Below are 15335 nucleotides of genomic sequence, written 5' to 3' on the forward strand. Positions count from 1 at the left end.
ATGGAGAAACGTAATTTTAAAAATGATTGTCAACTTAACAACTTGTGTTCATAATTATGGTAATTTAGTACATAACACTTAAATTACTTTTAAATAATGTGAAAATAAAGTGTGTTTGTGTGGATGTGTAATACACATGGCCATTCCATGTATAGTAACATTTATGTCAGGAATGGATGGGATTCCAATTTAACATAACTAGTAACGTTTGTGTCAGGAATGGATGTGATCCAGATTTAACATAACTATATATATTTTATGACCTACCTCAGAGTGTTAGAAAGACCATGTGTGCAACATGTGTTGGGTGGAAAACACATGGCCGTACCAGGTATGAGAACATATGTGTCTGGAATGCATGGGAACCGGATTTAACATAACTATTTTTTTATGATGCCAACATAAATATGTCAACATAAGTATATTTTATGATCATGGCCCCCTTTCACCTGTCACGGTCATTAAATTTTATGATCTTGACCTTTGATCTAGATATAGAGAGTAATGATGTGTATCTTTTTGACCTTTGACCTATACCTGTCAAAACTAAGGTTACAATATATACAAACTATCTCTGTCTATTATTTGTCATGCTATATATGCAAATAGACGACTGCGTGAAGCCACAGGCTGCATCCGAAACCGCATAGTTACCTACTATATAGTATATAGAAATACATGTGTCTCGCCTACTATATTCAATTCAATTTTATTTGTATAGCGCTTTTTACAATAGACATTGTCTCAAAGCAGCTTTACAGAAATATATAAACACAGTATACAGATATTAAAAGTGTGAATTTATCCCAATTGAGCAAGCCGGTGGCGACGGTGGCAAGGAAAAACTCCCTAAGATGTAAGAGGAAGAAACCTTGAGAGGAACCAGACTCAGAAGGGAACCCATCCTCATCTGGATAACAACAGATAGTGTGAAAAAGTTAATTATGGTTTTATATGAAGTCTGTTTGGCCTTAGAAGCAGCCGTAGTCCCAACAATCTGGAATTGGAGTAGATGAGAGCTCCATCCAGAGGTAGGACATCCAAAAAGGATCAGGCAGGTCCGGAGAGCTGAAAGGATCAGGATCTCTAGTATCTCCATAAAATCATGTGTGGCTCGACATAAGGAGAGAGGGAGAGAAATGATTATTAGGACTGTGCTTAGCGTAACAGAAAGTCTAGTCATGGTAAGCTTGAGTAAACAAATACGTTTTAAGCCTAGACTTAAACACTGAGACTGAGACTGTGTCTGACTCCCGAACACTAATTGGAAGACTGTTCCATAACTATGGAGCTCTATAAGAGAAAGCTCTTGCCCCTGCTGTAGCCTTTGCTATTCGAGGTACTGTCAAATACGGTAGCCTGCATCTTTTGATCTAAGTAGGCGTGGCAGATCATAGAAAACCAAAAGTTCACTTAGATACTGTGGCGCGAGACCATTTAGTGCTTTATAGGTTAATAATAGTATTTTATAATCAATGCGAGTTTTCACTGGGAGCCAATGCAGTGTGGATAAGATCGGGGTGATGTGGTCGTATCTTCTGGTTCTAGTGAGGACTCTAGCAGCTGCATTCTGGACTAACTGGAGTTTGTTTATGCACCTACTGGAACATCCGGACAGTAAGGCATTACAGTAATCTAGTCTAGAGGTGACGAAAGCATGAACTAATATTTCTGCATCATGTAGTGACAATATATCTTATCTTAGAAATATTTCTGAGATGAAAGAAGGCTATCCTAGTAATATTATCTACATGAGCATCAAATGATAGACTGGAGTCAATAATTCTTCCAAGGTCTTTTACTGCAGTACATGATGAAACAGAAAGGCTATCCAGAGTTACTATGTGATCAGAAAGCTTACTTCTAGTTACACGTTTTCCTAATACAAGTACTTCTGTCTTATCAGAGTTAAATAAGAGGAAGTTAGTTAGCATCCAACGTCTAATGTCCTTTACACATTCCTCAACTTTATTAAGCGGCTGTCTGTCCTCTGGCTTCGCTGAAACATACAACTGTGTATCATCAGCATAACAGTGGAAGCTAATTCCATGTTTACGAATAATTTGACCTAGAGGTAGCATATATAAAGTAAAAAGCAGTGGGCCTAAAACAGAACCATATGGAACACCAAAATTAACCTCGGTATGCGTGGAGAAGTCTCCATTTACAGCTAACGATAACGATCGGTCAAATAAGACCTGAGCCAGGAGAGGACTGTTTCCTTAATGCCAACAACATTTTCTAATCTATCAAGGAGAATAATATGATCAAAAAAGCTGCACTAAGGTCAAGTAACACAAGCAGTGAGACACAACCCTGATCAGAGGCCAGTAGTAGGTCATTTACTACTTTAACTAACGCTGTCTCTGTGCTATGATGAGGTCTAAATCCTGACTGATACATTTCATGAATGTTATTCCTATGTAAGTATGAGCATAACTGCTGTGCTACAACCTTTTCTAAGATCTTGGAGACGAAGGGGAGATTTGATATAGGTCTATAGCTGGACAGTTGAGAGGGGTCAACGTCAGGTTTTTTAAGCAGGGGTTTAATAACTGCTAATTTAAATGATTTAGGTACATAGAAAGTGCTATGGGAAGAATTCATTATATTTAAAAGTGGTTCAATTACTCCAGGACAAATCTGTTTAAAGAAACATTTAGGTACAGGATCTAGTATGCAAGTTGATGAATTCGCTGAAGAGATTAATGTAGCTAGTTCGGTCTCTCTAAGGGGAGTAAAACATTCTAAACATTGATCTGATGTTGCTATATTATCATCTATAGAGTTAGTAATAATACTTTCTGGTTTTAATTTAATTGCCTGAATTTCACATCTAATATTTTCAATCTTACCAATGAATATATAACAGGTAAGTACGCGGTGTCGGACACCGTCAAATGGTTGAGCACTGCCGTGTGTGTACACGTCCTGTCGCAAAATGCGGTGAAAACTCCCACACGACGTTAATAGTGTGATTAAGGTGTGTACATGTCTGTAATGCACATAGATAATGCGACTAAAACAGGAATACTCCACATGTCTTAATTCGATTTGTGTTTACTTCAAGTATGACTTTAGTCGGATTAAGGTAATCAAAAATTGCTGTTTATATGGTAGATTCTTAATCAGAGTATTGTCTTAATCTGGTTAATATTGGATTATTGTTGTCCATGTAAATGTACTGAATGTCAACCATGCAGGAACTATGCTTCAGTTCACACATACCGGGTCACATTCAGGTCATAGAATACTGTCCAGCATGGAATAAGGGTGACAGGAAATGCCTCCTGTTTTAAAGACTGATGTTTTCACAGCACTTTTATTGTGATTTATATAGGATAAAAACTTTGTTTCTCAGTGTTGATGAGTGAAAGCTGCAAAGTGTTTTTGGTTCACATGAAAATTAATGATAAAAAATGTTGTGTTGATGAGTGAAAGTGACTTCATAATGAATTTGAAGGAAGGGTGTATTCTACTCTCTCTGTTTGTGTGTGTGTGTGTGTGTGTGTGTGTGTGTGTGTGTGTGTGTGTGTGTGTGTGTGTGTAGGTATGACTTTTTGGAAGTGTATGACGGGAACAGTGACAAGGCAGGTCTGGTAGGGAAGTACTGTGGTAAGATTGCTCCATCCCCAATCACCTCCAGTGGAAATGTACTGCTGATCAAATTCACTTCTGACTACGAGACCACTGGTGCTGGCTTCAGCATCCGCTATGAAGTGCACAGAGCAGGTCTAACACACACACACGCACACACACAGACACACACACACACACACACAAACAAAAAAACACAGATATTGTGAGTGTGTGTGTGTAACACCTGGATATCTTCTTGTACACATGCTCACACATACTGAGAACTCACCTCAAAGTTATGTGGTAACCACATGACATAATATTTGCTATAAAATACTTGTCAGTGGCTATCTGTTCCTGTAATTTGACCTGAAACCCCTGCAGTTATCCGGTTTACCACAGTTACATATGTACACAATATGGCAATAATTGTAGACATGACATAATAACCTCCACTCTTTAGGGAAGGCATTCTACCAGAGGCCTAGGGTCCAGTCATTGTTCTAGTTCATCCCAAAGATGTTTATTGGGGTTGAGGTCAGGGCTCTGTGCAGGCCACTCAAGTTCTTCCACTCCAACCTTTGCAAACCATGTCTTCATTGACCTCGATTTGTGCACAGGGGCACTGTCATTCTGGAACATGTTTGGGCCCCTTAGTTCCAGTGAAGGGCAATTGTAATGCTACAGCATGGAAAGACATCCTATACAGTTATGTGCTTCCAACTTTGTGGCAATAGTTTGGGGAAGGCCCACCTATAGGTGTGATGGTTAGGTGTCCACATACGTTTAGCCATATAGTGTGGGTTTGTTTTCGACCAAATATATTTTGCATGTTATGAATTCAAATGCTCTTTAATTTTCATTATTATAAATTTAATGGCTTCTAAAATTCAAACTTTTTTATTCAAATCTTTGTAATTTTTCCTGACATACCTTCAAAAGTAAAATCTGCTTGTGAATTTGTGTTTTATATTTAAGACATCTTTAGGTAAATATATAATTGAGATTATAAGAACATTCTGTTTCACCCCTCCTAAATACAAGGGACAGTGTTCACTGCCTGACTTCACTAATGCTCTTGTGGCTGAATGGGCAGCAATCCTCACATTCATGTTCCAAAATCTACTGGAAAGCCTTCCCAAAAGACTGGATGCTGTTATAGCAGCAATGCAAGGACCAACTTTGAAATGAGACAAGGACATATGGGCATGAATGTCAGGTGTCCACATACTTTTGGCCATTTTGTATTTATTTTGAATTAACCTACTTGCAGTTCTAATTTGTTTAATTTCAGTGTCCAGATATTCACATTTAAACATTAAAATAAATAAATAAATAAATAAATAAAGTACCTACATATTCATTTTTTTCTGTTTACAAATTCAATAATTCAGTTTTCAGATATCCAGAACCCATTATTCAGAATGCTTATTTCAGTGCTCATTTCAACCAGTCAAATTCAGGTTGAAAAAATTAATATGAAAAATTCAAGTTTAAGATGTTGGGCCACCCAGGGGTATGCAAAGGCAATCGAGCATCAAGCATGTTGTGCATTTTTATTCTCTGCTGCCAAATTCCATCAAATTCTACTCCCTCTCACATTTGTATCACTATATCAAAAGAACACTGCAAAGGCAATTGTGGACTGAATCAGATTTAAAAAGGAGATTCACTCTTTTCATGATCATTTGTTCTTGAAAGGGAACTTACAGTGGAAGTGTGAGGAAATAAGTGAATTATAACATGGCACACCTGATGCCTTTCTTTGCATTTGTTATACTTCCTTCCTTGCTCACACACACACACCATCATACTCTCACACACACTCTCCCTCATGTACAGTCATACTTTTTCATACAAAATAACAAATAACTTGCACACACTGTCAAACCTCTTTCACATACAATACATTCATACTTGTCATACTTTGTCTCACACAGCATCAAACCTCTAACCTTTTATAGTGTGTGAGATAGATTTTGCGTATGTGAGAGAGAGACTTCGGATGTGTGTGAGAGAGACTTTCAGTGTGCTCGCACAGAAGTCTCTCTCACACACTATACAAGTCTCTTGCACACACACACTAAGTCTCTCATACACACCCAAAGTCTATCTCAAACATTATCAAAGGTTAGAGGTTTGATGCTGTGTGAGACAAAGAATGACAAGTATGAATGTACTGTATGGTTTTGAGTGTGTGTGAGAAAGAGAGACATTGATAGTGCATTAGTGCGAGAGAGACTTTGAATGTGTGAGAGGTTGATGTTCACAGTTTCTGATCGGCTTAGAGACTCCAGCGCAATTTTCCCTCCTTTATTGGGCACCCAATCCTCAGAGAAATATGGGATGCCAAGAAGCAGCAAAATGAGCCCAAGAAACTAATTAAACCATGAAATCTGTATTCTGAACAATATTTTTAATTCACCAGTGAACAATATGTCAAACTCTCTCCATCTGCAGTAGGAGTGTATAACTGAATACAAATACATTATTCATATAGAGCAGATAAAGTGTCCTGAACAAATACAAATACATATCCGGACTGTACATGTATGTCTCCAAAATCCTCCAAAACCAACAAAAGGACAAAACAAAAACTTACCAGGTAGGATGCCAAGAGACCTACAACAAAATGAAAGGAGCTGTATGGATATCTAACCACTTTATTGATATACTGGTCACTCCAGAGTCACTGGTCACTCCCTGCATGTGACAACAATATCAGAGGGCAGAGGTGGCTTAGCGGTTAAAGCTCTGGGTTACTGATCAGAACTGGTCGGGGGTTCAAGCTCCAGCACTGCCAAGCTGCCACTGTTGGGCCCTTGAGCAAGGCCCTTAACCCTCTCTTCTCCAGGGGCACCGTATCATGGCTGACCGTGCGCTCTGACCCCAGCTTCCTCACAGGCTGGGGTATGCAATGAAAACAATTTCACTGTGCTCGATTGTATATGTGACCAATAAAGACTCATTATCATTATTCTTCATTTATGGGGTAGGGTGGCTTGACAGAAGCCATTTCTCACAACAAAAAAAACATTCAAGCCTGTCTAAATCACCCCAAACCATGTGGGGTAGAACATTTTGGGCATAATTCTACAAGACATGTTTGATGCAAAAACAAGACATCAAAGCTGGGGAGCAGAGATGAGGCTGGGAAAGGCCGTGAGGGTGGAACAAGGCTCCACAGTCAGAGTGAGTATGGGATGGGAGGCCGTCTCATCGGCGTCAGGTGTGTGTGTGGCATGGGAAGCCATCTCGTTGGCCTCAGGTGTGAGCATGACATGGGAGGCTGTCTCATCAGACTCAGGCATGAGCATGGTGTGGGAGGCTATCTCTTTGGCCTCAGGGCAGGCATGAGCCGGACTTGGGAGGCCGTACCATAGGCTTTAGCAGAATACCTAGTGTAAATTACTTTTTATGTCCAACATGAATTTGTTGTGGATAAAAATGACATGAAATAAACATGAGGGAGACTTAGTATGAGTAATATGTAGTTTTATTGATAATTCACAGGACAGGTGGGTGCGTAATCTTGAGGAGAGCGGTGGGGGGAAGAAAATGGGGTGCGTCCTGGGGATATGGGAAAGTCAGCAAGGGGGAAATGAGAGGACCACTGAGAGTGGGGCAGACTGGCAGGTGAGAAGAGGGAAGAATGGTCGGGGCCCAGGTCAGAGAAGGTGACATCTCCCTCAGACTGAAAGCTGGAGGGGGGTTTTGGCTGTGTAGAGGCATCAATACACACGTTCACGGGGAAGATTCTGTATCGGAGAGGGGGGGGAACCCCGCATTTCCATTTCCAGAGGGGGTGCTGCGAAGAAAGTTAAGTAGCACCATGATATCAGCAGTGAGATGCGCAAGCTGATAATAAGTGTCCTGATCGAGATGCAGATCCAGATTCAGTAAAGGGGAGAAGAAGGACTGACGATGGGCACCTAGACACACAGAAGCGTTATTAGGCGGATATTGACAAATTGGATTTACACTTTAAAGATCTTTAAGAGTACTACACTATGGTTTATTAGTCGAAGAGTCAAACAGAAGTATAAGAGCTGAGGAGCGCTAACACACACACACACTCTCGCACAGTCAAGGGCGGGCATGTAGACATAACACACATGCACATAACATTATAACTTTATAAGAATAATAAAAAGGAGTATTAAGATATTATAAGGGTAATATCTTATAATAATAGAAATCTCTTTATAAAATACAGAATAATAGGATATGTAGGACAGTAGAACTGTAATGATATTATGAAGTAGGAAGTACAGTAAACCGTTTTTCAAGCAGTATAACTATATATAAAATAGAGATATAGAGCAAATATAAAAATAAATTATAAACTAGAAATACAGGAAAATATAACTAATAATTCAGATGGTGAAGATTCTTGTCTCGCAAGGAAGGCCTTAATTTTAAGAGAAAACCATGAGGAGCCATTTATAATGGTAGCTGAGTCAAGCTTCCCCCCGCGAGATAATAGTAAGACCAAGGTCACTCTAGATTGTTTTGTCTCTCCACTTTTGATTCTATGGGTTATTTGAAAACCCTTGGTTTTGATTCTGTGGGTAATTTGAAAAGCCCTGGTTTTGATTCTGTGTAATTTGAAAAGCCCTGGTTTTGATTCTATGTGTAATTTGAAAACCCCTGGTTTTGATTCTATGTGTAAGTTGAAAAGCCCTGTTTTTTGAGCTAATGGTAAGTGGAATAGCCCTTTTTTAGAACATAATAGTAAGGTAGATGAGATCTTTTTTAACCCTATTGGTATTGATATCATAGTCTTCTTGAAACATATGGGTTATTTACTGTGTAAATACAGTATAAGTACTGGAGCTTAAGCTCAGGGTATCAGATCACTTCTGAGAATTCTCATCGGTGTGGATCTCGTGTGGTGGAACGGAACCAATAAAGCTGGACCCTTGCTTCTTCTCACTCACGGCTGATGTCTTTTTTTCTATCTCCAACTGGGCTCAGAGGTAGATGTGAGTATTGGATTCTAATTTGAATTTTAAGTGTTTTTGGGTAATAGGCTAAATTTGAGCCAGCAAATTCAATCACCATCAGATGGAGGTGTAATCATCCAGTGACAGTGGAAAAAAGTCCTGTAAGGCAGGGGGCATTTTATATTAAATGCCACAAAGAAGAACAAACTTTACAATGCAGAGTCTGTGTAGCAGGGACAGATGACAGTGATGACAAACTTAAGACAAACTTATGTTTAAATCCAAAATGCTACATCGTCTGCAAGTGGTTGGGGAAACTGGTGCGAGTTGCTTAAAAGGTTTAGTTTAATTCATGTTTATTGTCATTATATGCTGTATTTGTGTGATGCACTCTGTGTATATTGTGTATATATCTGAACAATCTCATATAGGATGTGATTGGGCGAGTTCATTTACCCATCAGATGGGAAGCACTTTAGTTTAATGGTGTTCATTACTGATGCTCCGATGAGGATTTTTACCAATCTTTTTTTATTTAAACTTTAATCAGGAGGTCTGTCATAAACAGTTAAATGTAAGCTCTCTGCTCATGGTCACTGTTAATTGAATTAAAATAATAGCAATGAGATACTGTTGGTTAATTGATAAATAAACGAGGATAAAATATTTATTTTTAAATATCTTAAAAACAATAGATCCATATTAGGGAAAAGGCTAATAGCTTTCTAAGGAAATAACTTACTAAGCTTAATGTCAAATTGATATTAAATGCAACCCATAGTAATTAAACATTATTTCTAATTTTATTTATATTTAATGAAGTTATTGTAATATGTATTTTTTTATATTAAATGATTTATTTATAACTAAGCACATTTTCTGTCTTTACATTTTAGTATTTTTTTAAATTAATTTTAGTATTTATTTTTGTTTGTTTATCAGTTTTAGGTTCCCTAGTACAGTGTCCATGTCTGCTGATAATATTGTGTTTTGGGGGGATTAAATCAAAACATGGAAACTGGAGATATCTTTTCTAGTGATATCTGGCAACCATGAGTTTAAATGAAGTGAATTAGAGTTGGTGAAGGAGAGCGGCAGTGTACTGTATGTCTACAACAGTTGCTACTCTTGATAATGATTGGTGAGGAATTATTCAATAGAGAAGTTTGAATTAAACCCACCTTGTAGCGTTAGCATTATTATTCATTTACTCCACGTGAAGCCACTGTGTCTACACGAGCAGGTTCAAGTTCAGGTCATTTTGCGGCATCAATAAAAGATGTCGGTTTGTGAGATCGGGAAGTTGAAGCAAATGATGTACAGAGTTACTTGTCATCATAATGCCTTCTTTGCAGTATTTCCACACTCATTTGGTTGACTGAGAAGATGAAAAGCAGTGTGAAAGTAACTGTTGCTCGGTATAGATGCATTTTGGAGTTGTAGATTTTATCCCGATTGTATTATACAACTCCGGACAGGTCACTCGCACCGGTGCGAATAAATATTTAATCACAGTCACACAAAATACTTTTCAGTCACAAATGTAAGTGCAATGGTCGCACTGTAGAGCCCTGAGTTTATCTGCAAAGTTTTCTCCCGTTCGGCGTGATGACATTTAATGTCCCCGACAACCTCTGTAGTGCCATTTTGCATCATGTTAATGTCATGATTTCTCCTCGTGCACAGCGCTGTAGCTTGAAGTGAAGCTGGCAGCTTGAGGATTAAAATGCTAACTCCGTTTCATGGTTGTGGCACAACAAAATGACATCATCCCTGCGCTGCTCTATGGTGATTGGCTGTAAGTGTTGGAAGTGCTTGATTTGATCTGCAGTGGAGTTTTCTATTAGCGGAGGACGAACTTTAGACGTTAATATTGCAGTCATGTATATAATGTTATGTTCATTTAATCGTGGGCAGTCAAAATCGTAATCGCGATCAATATTCGATTAATTGTGCAGCCCTAATAAATAAATAAATAAATAAATATACATGCACACACACACACATATTTTATATATATATAGGGATGCACCGATACCAGTACTCGGGTGTCAGCCCGATACTGTGCTCCTGTACTCGTACTTGTAAAACTACCCCGATACAACTGCACCGATACCACTTTATGACAACATGACATAGCCTAACATCTCATCAGTTGAGCAGGTAATCGGAAGAGGAGCAATGTCAGCAATTTGGAGATATTTTAAGATAAGTGATGATGATAAAAGTAGAGCAGACTGCAAACTATGCTCTGCTAAACTGTCAAGAGTAGGGGTAAAAATAGCTCATTTAACACAAGCAATTTGATTAGACATCTAAAGAACAAACATAACACCGAGTGCAAAGAGTTTGCTAATGCTAGTGTAAGAGGGGTTAAGGAGAACTTGCGACGGTCCAATCTCTAAACAGATTCGAATAATGCAGGCATACACACGTAGAAATAAAGCTTTTACTAACTTTATTGCCAGAGCTACATTTCCTCATGGATCACTGACATGAACTTTTTCACGCTCTCCCCTTGCGCATGTCCCCCTACCCCAATATGAACTCAGTACGTCACTCGCACAAGCGCAACAGCACTACTTCTCATACTCAACACAGTTATACTGAAATATACTGACTCATAACATAAATTTGTCTAATCGCACATAACCATTTAAAATAAAATAAAGCATTTAAAACTCTTATACAAAATATAAAACAGAAATAAATCTCACACTAGCAGCGGGATACAGCGACAACCAACTTTGCAGCAATGTCCAGAGACAACCCACGGGCAGTAAAAATAACAGAAGCTCTTACCCAGTTCATTGCTCTTGATGACCAACCATTGTCAGTTGTAGATAATACAGGATTTCGTTGTCTTCTTGGTGTACTTGAGCCGAATTATGAGATTCCCAGCCGTAACCACATTCCAGATACCGCATTACCAAAGCTGCATGACTTGGTGAAAAAGCACATCAGGAACCTATTGCAGGACAGTTCGGCCTTCACCTTCACCACAGATATTTGGACTAGCAGAGTCAGCCCAATGCCTCTTCTAAGTTTAACAGCACAGTGGGTTGATGAGGATTTTACTCCCCAGAGAGTCGTTTTACAAGCAATGCAGTTTAGGGGTTCGCACACTGGCCAAGCCATAGCAGGTGCATTTGATGACATGCTTCAGACATGGGGCATTCCGAAAAGTGTGGAGTATTCATATTGGTACTTGGTATCGGCAAGTACCCAAATGTAAGTACTTGGTCTGAAAAAAGTGGTATCGGTGCATCTATATATCTATATCTATCTATATCTATATCTATATATATATCTATATATATATATATATATATATATATATATATATATATATATATATATATATGTATATAGTAAGGGAATTAGTAAGGGGAAGGGCTGAGCACAGACTCACAAGAGGCAGGTTTTTAGTGATCCAGTGGTTAGGGTTTTATTTTTCTATGTGGGTGCTGTCTGCAGTGAGGAGGCGTGTGTGTGAGTGTGAGGGGGTTTTGTGGGCGTGTGGCTGGCGTTGCGACGCTCCCGAGGGCGTGTCGGGGTTCCCAGGAGGTGTGTGGGGGGTTTTCCCGTGCTGTCATCCACCGCCGTATGCGTTCTCACCATCCGGCGGCCTCGACTGCACTCAAACCTTCGGGGGGGTAGCGTAATGGTGGCGTCGCGCTAAAGATCGGAATACCGCTATGTTGCTGAAGACCGCGCACGTAGTCCTTTTATACTCTTTCGCCGTCGCCTGAGTGGTGGAATTTTCCCGACGGATTCCCCAATCACCGGCTGGTGTAGCGTCGACGGTCCCGCCCCACCGTGACGGTTCTTCCGGCTGATGGTGTGTTTGGCAAGAGGCTGTCCGCTTCATGCCTGCGCGGCAGTCGGGGAAGGAGCGACTTTCTTATTATGCGCGCCGGCTGTTGGTCCGTCGCGACAATATATCTATATATATGTATGTGTGTGTGTGTGTGTGTGTGTGTGTGTGTGTGTGTGTATGTATATATATATATATATATATATATATATATATATATATATATATATATATATATATATATTAGGGCTGCACAATTAATCGAATATCAATCGTGATTACGATTTTGACTGCCCACGATTAAATGAACATGATTGATTGCGATATTGCAGTTTAAAGACATCAGCTACGCTGTTTTCTCCACTCAAATCAAGCGCTTCCTACACTTACAGCCAATCACCTTAAAGCGGTGCAGGGATGACGTCATTTTGTAGCACCAAAACTTGGAAACGAGTTAGCATTTTAGCGCTCGAGCTGCTAGCTTCGCTTCGGAAATCATGGCACTACAGAGGTTGTCGGGGACATTAAACGTCATCACGCTGAACAGGAAAAAAACTCACGGCTCTACAGTGCGACCATTTCACTCACATTTGTGACTGAAAAGTACTTTGTGTGATTGTGAATAAATATTTATTCGTACCGGTGGAAGTGAGCCGTTCAGAGTCGTATAATACAATCGGGATAAAAACTACAGGAGGTCCAAAATACATCTACACCGAGCAACAGTTACTTTCACACTGCTTTTCATCTCCTCAGTCAACCAAACAAGTGTGTAAATACTGCAGAGAAGCCATTATGATGACAAGAAAATGTCTAATAGTGTAGCTTTAAATATATTTAAGAGGAGCAGACATCAAACACTGAACATTGAGGTTTATTGTATTTGTTTACAAGGTGGAACAGGTTAACAGTTGTTTTTAGCATGCAGTCTGTAAAATTAACTGAAAATATTACATTTAGTTTATCAGAAGGTAAATTAATTTGTCATGGCTCACACTATGTTCATAAATTCTGTCATAATTGACAAGCTCAAGTTTTCTCATGCTACTTGCGTGTTATATGGCACGTTATCGTTACCTTCTTTAAATAAATAAATAAATAAAACCCAGACTTCAACTGTGCTCCTAAATGTTTGTGATTTTGTAATTGTAAAGAAATTATCATAGAGCCCTGAAACTGGTTCTCACAATGCCCCCCCCCCCCCCCCCCCCCCCCCCAAAAAAAAAAAAAATGTTGATGAAGATTCATCCACAGAGAAATCTGTATTCTGGAAAATGTTTTAAATGAAGTTTGGAGAAGTTATCAGAAGCTTGGTGATGGTGACGTTGAAGTCGAGCGACCGTGGTGTAGTTCGTTTATAGCGTATGGTTAGCTATTTATTTCTGCCGATTGTATTTAGGCTTCAAACTTCATAAAAGTTGTGTTCATTTGTGAAAATTATATTGATGGACAAAACATGTTAGTTTTGTAAACTTTTGTTGATCACAGAGATTATTTTTTGCAACAATCCAAAAGTCTATGTGAAAATCCTATTGGGTTTTTGTGAAGGAAAGCGGTGTGATGATAACTTCCGGGTTTCGGTACAAAATGACGTCACCCCTGCATCACTGTAGTGGGTTTGTCTGCGTCTCTCCTCCTGTAAACACTATTATTGACTTTTCTGCATTCGCCTGAATTGTTTTCATTTGGTTGCATATTGTTATATTTGATGCATATTTTCATTTGGTTGATGGCCTTTTTAATTTTACTTATCCTATATTTTGGGTAAAATTTTATTTATATTTAGCTTCTATGAGATGATGCACTTTAAGGATCAGTCTAATTTGATGCAAAGATTTGTACATAAGCAGGAATGTAGCAAAATATGGCGGTGAAAGCAGTGGTCTGTTTATTTAAATGTGAAAGTGCAATAAAAATGTTGTCCATAAAATAATCGAGATCTCAATATTGATCAAAATAATCGGTATTATCATTTTAGCCATAATCGTGCAGCCCTAAAAATATATATATAATATATATATATATATATATATATATATATATATATATATACAGTATATGCGTGTTTGTGTGTGTGTGTGTATGTATGTATGTATGTATATATGTGTATGTATATAAATAAATATATATATATATATATATATATATATATATATATATATATATATATATATATATATATATATATATAAAACTCCAATTCCAAAAAAGTTGGGAAGCTGTGTTAAATGTAAATAAAAACAGAATGCAATGGTTTGCAAATCTCATAAACCCATATATTATTCACAAAAGAACACAGAAAGCATATCAAATGTTTAAACTGAGTAAATGTACCATTTTAAGAAAAAAATAAGGTAATTTTGAATTTCATGGCCGCAACACATCTAAACAAAATTGTTGGAATGGGGCAACAAAAGGCTGAAAAAGTAAGTGTTACTAAAAAAACAGCAGGACTGTTCTGTTCTGGACTATCCTGGCACCACTATTCAACAGATTGATATCTGAAATTAAACAGAATATGACACTACCCACAGAAATGAATATTGCCAGTATATCACTTCACCTAAAACCCAACAAAGACCCCACTTTACCCTCCAGTTACTGTCATTTTGTCACTTATCAACACAGACACCCAAATAATAATCGAAACCCTAGCTAGGATTTACATCATCAATAAAGATTAGTGAGCCTGTTTCAGAAGCAGCCATGCAAACCCAATCCATGACACTACCCCCATGAGCAGATCATGATCAGATCCTTTCTTTCTCCACACTTTGGCCTTTCTGTCACTTTGGTAGAGGTTAATGTTGGTTCCAGAACTTTACATTTACATTTATTCATTTAGCAGATGCTTTTATCCAAAGCAACTTATAAATGAGAAAATACAAGCAAAGCAATATATCAAGCAAAGAACAATACAACTAGTGCTACCATACAAGATCCATTAATTAAGTTCCAGAAGAAGCAAAGTGCGCAGAGTAGAGGTGTAAGTG

General features: G+C 38.4%; 1 protein-coding gene across 5 annotated transcripts in view; it reads left to right on the forward strand.

Moving 5' to 3' along the window:
* The window catches only part of LOC108280422 (neuropilin-1a), a 132989-nt gene that overhangs the window by 11399 nt on the left and 106255 nt on the right, over positions 1 to 15335 (forward strand). For all 5 annotated transcript variants that reach the window (XM_017495375.3, XM_053673507.1, XM_047162618.2 and 2 more), the window contains exon 3: positions 3551 to 3732. In XM_017495375.3, the coding sequence (XP_017350864.1) occupies positions 3551 to 3732 (182 nt within the window). The remainder of the gene's footprint in view (positions 1 to 3550; positions 3733 to 15335) is intronic.

Source organism: Ictalurus punctatus, chromosome 20 (genome assembly GCF_001660625.3).
Source record: "Ictalurus punctatus breed USDA103 chromosome 20, Coco_2.0, whole genome shotgun sequence".
NCBI lineage: Eukaryota > Metazoa > Chordata > Actinopteri > Siluriformes > Ictaluridae > Ictalurus > Ictalurus punctatus.